Source organism: Sardina pilchardus, chromosome 1 (genome assembly GCF_963854185.1).
Source record: "Sardina pilchardus chromosome 1, fSarPil1.1, whole genome shotgun sequence".
In the NCBI taxonomy this organism is placed as follows: domain Eukaryota; kingdom Metazoa; phylum Chordata; class Actinopteri; order Clupeiformes; family Clupeidae; genus Sardina; species Sardina pilchardus.
The window spans coordinates 35,913,912-35,921,411 of NC_084994.1; the positions used below are offsets into that span (position 1 = coordinate 35,913,912).

Sequence of the window (7,500 nt, forward strand, 5' to 3'; positions counted from 1 at the left end):
GGAGACTGCACTGCACCCATAGATAGATTGTGTTTGGCTCGTCCAGATCATCTTCTGCAACATGTTTTTTTTTTTTTATCTAAAACTTTGGAAAGACAAGTTTGACTAATCCTTATGACTGTGTGTGTTCTCTCTCTCTCTCTCTCTCTCTCTCTCTCTCTCTCTCTCTCTCTCTCTCTCTCTCTAGGCTCAGATTGCCTTTCTGCAGGGGGAGAGGAAGGGCCAGGAGAACCTGAAGAAGGACCTGGTGAGGAGAATCAAGATGCTGGAGTACGCCCTCAAACAGGAGAGGTGAGCAGCACACACACACACACACACACACACACACACACACGCGCACATACACACAAGCGTGCACACACTTGCTCATACTCGTACACATTCTCATACACATTCACTGCATCGCCCACTGTTACACTTCAAACTATCAAAACTAAAGCCATACTGTAGGAATTCTTATTGGACGTCCATTTTAGCCTCTGAGCTGTGTTCTCTACACCTCTCTATCAGCCCTCTCTCTGGTCTCACTTCATCTCTACACCACTCTCTCACCCCTCTCTCTGGTCTCCCTTCATCTCTACACCACTCTCTCACCCCTCTCTCTGGTCTCACTTCATCTCTACACCACTCTCTCACCCCTCTCTCTGGTCTCACTTCATCTCTACACCACTCTCTCACCCCTCTCTCTGGTCTCACTTCATCTCTACACCACTCTCTCAGCCCTCTCTTTGGTCTCACTTCATCTCTAATCTCTACACCACTCTCTCAGCCCTCTCTTTGGTCTCACTTCATCTCTACACCACTCTCTCAGCCCTCTCTTTGGTCTCACTTCATCTCTAATCTCTACACCACTCTCTCAGCCCTCTCTTTGGTCTCACTTCATCTCTAATCTCTACACCACCTCTAATCTCTACACCACTCTCTCACCCCTCTCTCTAGTCTCCATCTCTTCCTTCCCACCCCATCCCACACATTTCACACACACACACACACACACACACACACACACACACACACACACACACACACACACACACACAGAGAGATTGATGAATCATCTCATTACTTGTCTCTGGCCCAAGGTTCTGCCCTTCTCACACACACGCCAGCTTAATTATTGCCCAGTGTTGGTGAGGCGGCGAGGCGAGCCTCCATCATTCATGAGTTTGATACGCATTCACATTTTACAGAAACGGCGAGAAAACGGCCTTCAGAAAAAAGCTCCACTGAAGTACGGCTTATTCAAAGCAGGGGCAGTAAAGGAAAAAGAATAAAGTAAAAGAAGTAAAGTAAAGGAAAAAGAATAAAGTAAAAGAAGTCAAGTAAAAGAAAAGCTCTCTCGTCTTCTGGTTCTATTACAGGGATCATGGTTGCTTTCTGTCCCTTTACGATGTGGAACTCTGATGAAAAGAGGCTTCTCTTAACCTGACACTTGACTCTGAGATTTTAACATGGTGTCAGTGCTGCGCCCCTTAATTACCTTGTTCTCTGAGGCGTGTTTACGTAAGATAAACGCAAGACAGCGGGGCGTGTTTACGTAAGATAAACGCAAGACAGCGGGGGCCGTGCCCTGACTCAGTCTGGGCTGTGCGCTTCACTGTGCGTCAGCGGCCATTTCTGGTGACCAAGCACTGCCACTGCGGTGGGCGGAAATGACTGACCCCAGATGACACTTACCCCCCCGCAAGCATGCGTACTTGTGTGCGTGCGTGTGTACGTGCATGTGTGTGTGTGTGTGTGTGCCGATCATTATTTATGGATGGTTTTATTAAATGTCTTGTAAAAAGCCACATAAATTCCTTTCAAATCATTTAACTTTAAATCCTATATTATGTGCTGCTGAAAAGATCACACACACACACACACACACACACACACACACACAGATGCACACACAAATACACACACAGTGCACACAGTTGCCTCAAGCGTTTCATATCTGTGTAATTTTATAGACTCACGAAATCAACTGCAAAACTGTAACCTTGGCAACTTTGTTGAATCTCTCTCTTTCTCTTGCTTTCCTCCTCTCTCTCTCCCCTCTCCCGCTCTCCCTCTCTCTCTCTCTCTCTCTCTCTCTCTCTCCCTCTCCCTCTCTCTCTCTCTCTCTCTCTCTCTCTCTCTCTCTCTCTCTCTCCCTCCCTCCCTCTCTCTCTCTCTCTCTCTCTCTCTCTCTCTCTCTCAGGGCAAAATATCATAAGCTCAAGTATGGCACAGAGCTGAACCAGGGTGATATGAAGCCCCCCAGCTACGACTCAGGTGAGCAGCAGCAGCAGCACCTCATACAGTACTGTACCTCCTGTGTGCCGAACCTCCACGCACCATGCACTCTACAGTGCTCATTCACCACCACATGATGCCCCTTATAGTGGGCTGTATATGCTACACAGCTGTTCACTAGATAGTGCACTCTGTAGAGGAATGAGTGTTCACTATTGAGTGTTCACTACTGTATTTAGTGCACTCTATGGAGAATTAGTGTTCACTACTGTACATAGTGCACTCTATGGGCAATGAGTGTTCACTATTGAGGGTTCACTACTTAGTGTTCACTACTGTACATAGTGCACTCTATGGGGAATGAGTGTTCACTATTGAGGGTTCACTACTTAGTGTTCACTACTGTACATAGTGCACTCTATGGGGAATGAGTGTTCACTATTGAGGGTTCACTACTTAGTGTTCACTACTGTACATAGTTCACTCTATGGAGAATGAGCGTTCACTACTGTAAATAGTGCACTCTATGGAGAATGAGTGTTGACTACTGTACATGGTGCACTCTATGGAGAATTAGTGTTCACTACTGTAAATAGTGCACTCTATGGAGAATGAGTGCTGACTACTGTACATGGTGCACTCTATGGAGAATTAGTGTTCACTACTGTAAATAGTGCACTCTATGGAGAATGAGTGTTCACTACTGTACATGGTGCACTCTATGGAGAATTAGTGTTCACTTCTGTAAATAGTGCACTCTATGGATAATTAGTGTTCACTACTGTATTTAGTGCACTCTATTGAGAATTAGTGTTCACTACTGTACATGGTGCACTCTATGGAGAATTAGTGTTCACTACTGTAGATAGTGCACTCTATGGAGAATTAGTGTTCACTACTGTAAATAGTGCACTCTATGGAGAATGAGTGTTCACTACTGTACATAGTGCACTCTATGGAGAATGAGTGTTCACTACTGTACAGTACATGGTGCACTCTATGGAGAATGAGTGTTCACTACTGAGTGTTCTGAGTACTAAATGAGTACTAAATGAGTACTACTACTGAGTAATGAATGGTCTGCCTTTTGCAGAATGTGGTGTGCCACTTGTGCTACATGATAACCAGCTTGTAGAACGGTGGTGAAACGTTAGTGTTTGAGTAGCTCTAGATGGGAACAAAACAGTGACCACTGCTGGCCCTGGAAAAGAAAGAAAAGAAAAAAAAAACAATGGTGCCTACATTTTCCGTCTTAGAAGACACACACACACACACACTCTCACACACGCACGCATACATCCAAAGATACCATCATATGCACACACCCACATACATCCTCCCTTTGTGGTTGCATGGTCCGGGTTCGTGAGGAAACCAGTGGCAGACCAACCACAACAAGCCCCATCACTCTCTCTCTCTCTCTCTCTCTCCCCCCCTCTCCCTCTCCCTCTCTCTCTCTCTCTCTCTCTCTCTCTCTCTCTCTCTCTCTCTCTCTCTCTCTCTCTCTATCTATCTCTCTCTCTCTCTCTCTCTCTCTCTCTCTCTCTCTCTCTCTCTCTCTCTCTCTCTCTCTCTCTCTCTCTCTCTCTCTCTCTCTCTCTCTCTCTCTCTCTCTCTCTCTCTCTCTCTCTCTCTCTCTCCCTCTCCCTCTCCCTCTCCCTCTCTCTCTCCCTCTCCAAAGCTACGGAAGTCTACCGAGAGCTCACCACTCTTCTGTGATGCTATCGCAAGGACAATCAGTTATGCTTGGCCGGCCCTGTGGTCACTTGATCAAAAGTAAAGAAAGCGGGCCTGGCTTTTTGCACCGCACGGCAGTAAGCAAATGTGACCGACACATCGTGTTTATGAAGTATAATGTTTCAAAGGCCGAATCCTTTTGTGGGTTCTAGGACGCTGTGGTGTGTCTAAAATATGCCTCCATCAGTTCATTGTTCTGTTTGTACAACATTTTGGTGATTGTAAGATATCAAACAAGCGTGGTCGGTTTATTTTTCTGTTTGTACAACTTTTTGGTGATCGTAAGAGATGAAACAAGTGTGGTCAGTTTTCAGTAGCATAGAGAGAAAGAGGTCGGCAGAAAGTGTCCGGTGCTTGTTTCCCTACTTGAGCCTGGAGGTCAGTTCAGTTGTGTCTAGTTTTTGATAGAGCTGGACTATACAGACCAACACATGTGAATACATCTTACTCAGACAGTCATACACTTTTGAGTTCTCCCTGGCAGACAAACATTTGGAATTTGTATTTCTTAATTATCTTCATTATGTGTGTGTGTGTGTGTGTGTGTGTGTGTGTGTGTGTTTCAGATGACGGGAATGACACAGAGCTTCCGGAACCCCCAAATAGCCAGCTGAGCTGGAAGCAGGGACGCCAGCTGCTGAGACAGTGAGTGGGATGATCACACACACACACACACACACACGCTGATCACACACACACACACACACACACACACACACACACACACACACACACGCTGATCACGCATGCACACACACACACACACACACACGGACAATCTTAAAGAAACACCCACACATACTGTAACACACAAGCGTTCATGTTATTTATACTCACAGAAACTCTCTCTTAAACCAGGGCTGAGATAAATTACTTTTAATATTTGTTAGAGTTTTACCTTGAAAGAGCTTTTTTTATTCATGTGAACACTGTTGTGTTCAAGAAAGAGGTGTGGGTTTGTTTTATGAGTGTGGGTTGTAAGAAGTGGTCCCGCAAATCTGCTGGAATTTAATCTGAAAGATGAACACACATAAAGACACATTTTCACACTATCATAGACTTAGTCAAAGCAATTAGAAGTGCTTTGACTGCAATTCAGCAAAAAATAATCATACAAATCGTACAAAAACGCTACAGGAAGGAACACACACACACACACACACACACACACACACAAACTCACCCTTTTAACCCCAAAGCAATGTGACCTCATCTAATGATAACTGATCTAATCGCTCTCAGGGGTATTTGTAATGCCCCCCCCCATGTCTCTCTCTCTCTCTCTCTCTTTCTTTCTTTCTTTCTCTCTCTCTCTCTCTCTCTCTCTCCCTCTCTCTCTCTCTCTCTCTCTCTCTCTCTCTCTCTCTCCGTGTTAATGGTCATCCGTCACCTTAGTGCGGATTAGGCGTCTTAAACGTGTGACTGTTTGAAGAGCTAATCCGTCCAGATCCGGCGCCTTTACAGCATTAGCATGAGATCCCACGAGGCCCAAGGGACTGACTGTGTCCACTCTCCTCAGACCTTTGAACTCTGGAGCTGAGCTACGGAACAGTCACTTTTCCTTCAGGTGTAAACAGTCAGTTGTGTCTCTATGTTTTGAAAGGGATCTTTTCCAAAACGCTATATCCATAATTTTAATGATTTTTTTTATAAATTCATTGTCATTGTCAAGTCATTTTTGTCTGTGACTGACACGGTGATGATACATGGTGTGACTTTTTGAGCAATGTTGCTGGCTAACCACCACATAGCGTTTCAGGTATTCTAATTGGATGTTCATGAAAATGTGCCTACTGATGATTAAAATTCTATAGAAAACAGTAGTTGGCAGTCAGTGAGAACATGCAAGAAACCACAACAATGAGGAACAGTGCCCTGCAAGATTGCTCAGAGGATTGCCCCTTGCATCATCAGCTTTAGTCCGTGCCTGTAATTTATACTGGTGAGAAATCAAAACAAAAGGTGCTTGGTTGATGATGAAGCCGAAGCAGCGGTCAAACAGATTGGTCGATTTTGATCAGGTGGGCACGCCGAATAATCGCCATTCGGTCGCTCATGCTGATGCGGTGAGCTGCTGACCTTTCTTGTTTCAGAAGGTAGATGCCGCTGATTGGTACCCTGAAAATCCAGAGTTCTCGCAAGAGCACAATTTGAATAGTGTCCGCAATACACTCTGGCAATGAGCAATGATGGACGCTACTTTTACCTCAGGAATCTGTGGTAACCAAAAAAGGGTCTGGTTTTACTACCAGGCATACTACATAGCTGATTGGGTGATTGAGGTGAGCCTCTAGTGTTGTTAAAAGCTCAGTTTTGTCTCTGAGCTCCTCGTCAGGTCCTTCTGACTAGTAAAGAATAGACAGAACAGTATAGAATGTAATGGCAGAGCACTGTTTTATCTACAGTAGGTGGGGAAATTGCCTTCTGCCCAGACCTGGAACATGAAAAAAAAACATCAGCTCCTTTAGACAAAATCCTCACATCGGACCGGAAATTCTTCAAAGGCGCATAGCGATCACCCAACATAGATATGAACCCACACTCTACAGAGGAGAAATGGAATGGTTTCTAAGATGCTTTACTGTTGGAAGAGAGACCAAAAGGGGTGTGTGGCGCACCCTTGAGTTTAGCACCGGTACTGTCACCCTTCTGTGTCGCTGTTCAGTGTTGCTGTTCAGTGCTTTTGCACTGAAGGGACTCGTTGTAGTTCCTGTAGCTTTTACCATGTTCACGGACTATCCAAAAGCACAGAGAGTCATTTGAACTATGCCCATTGATTACGCCTCTTGTGCAGTAGAAATAAAGTGCAGACTCCCCAGACTAATGTTCAATCGATCGTAACATATTGAGCTTAGTATGGTGATAGCCAGGCTCCCCATGACTGACATTAGAACATGTTAATGTCTTTTTTTAAATTGGCACCGGGAGGCTGCAGAGGCATATATGTTATATGTACATATTTTATGCATTAGATACATACGTTAAGTGCAGTCTGGGCAGATGACAAGAATAGGGAAGAAAACAGTGGAGGTGTTGAGGGGTCGTCAAGGTGACCTGCTGTGACCAAGGTCAAGGTTCAAGGTCAAAGGTCATACAACTGAGATTGAGAGAAAATTGAGTGGCGTGCCGGGGAGAGTGGAGGTCTTTGTGTGTGTGTGTATGAAATTGAGAGCACTCATGCTTTGTCCACCATGAACCCTGTCCACCATCCTTCAACACACACACTCTCACTCAGACTGACACGCTCTCTCACTCACAGACATTTATATACAAAGACGTGCACACACACACTCACACACACTCACATACTCTCCCTTTCTCATTCTCTCCCTTTCAAAAATACACAAACACATACACACAGTCTCTTGCTTACACACCATCTCTTACTCACACACTGTCTCGCTCACTGTCTCCTACACATACACACACACACACACACACACACACACACACACACACACACTCCTCTGAACCCAGTGACCCAGACTATCTGAAAGCACAAGATGAAACACGAAAGATCCATTAAATTGCTGACTGGTTGAA

The 7,500-nt window shown here is 45.0% G+C and overlaps 1 protein-coding gene across 1 annotated transcript in view; it reads left to right on the top strand.

Annotated features, from left to right (window-relative positions):
• strn (striatin, calmodulin binding protein) overlaps positions 1-7,500 on the top strand; it is a gene marked incomplete in the record, with an annotated part of 103,671 nt that overhangs the window by 73,201 nt on the left and 22,970 nt on the right. The window contains 3 exon segments of the mRNA XM_062534366.1: positions 188-291; positions 2,186-2,259; positions 4,524-4,602. Coding sequence (XP_062390350.1) covers positions 188-291; positions 2,186-2,259; positions 4,524-4,602 — 257 coding nt within the window.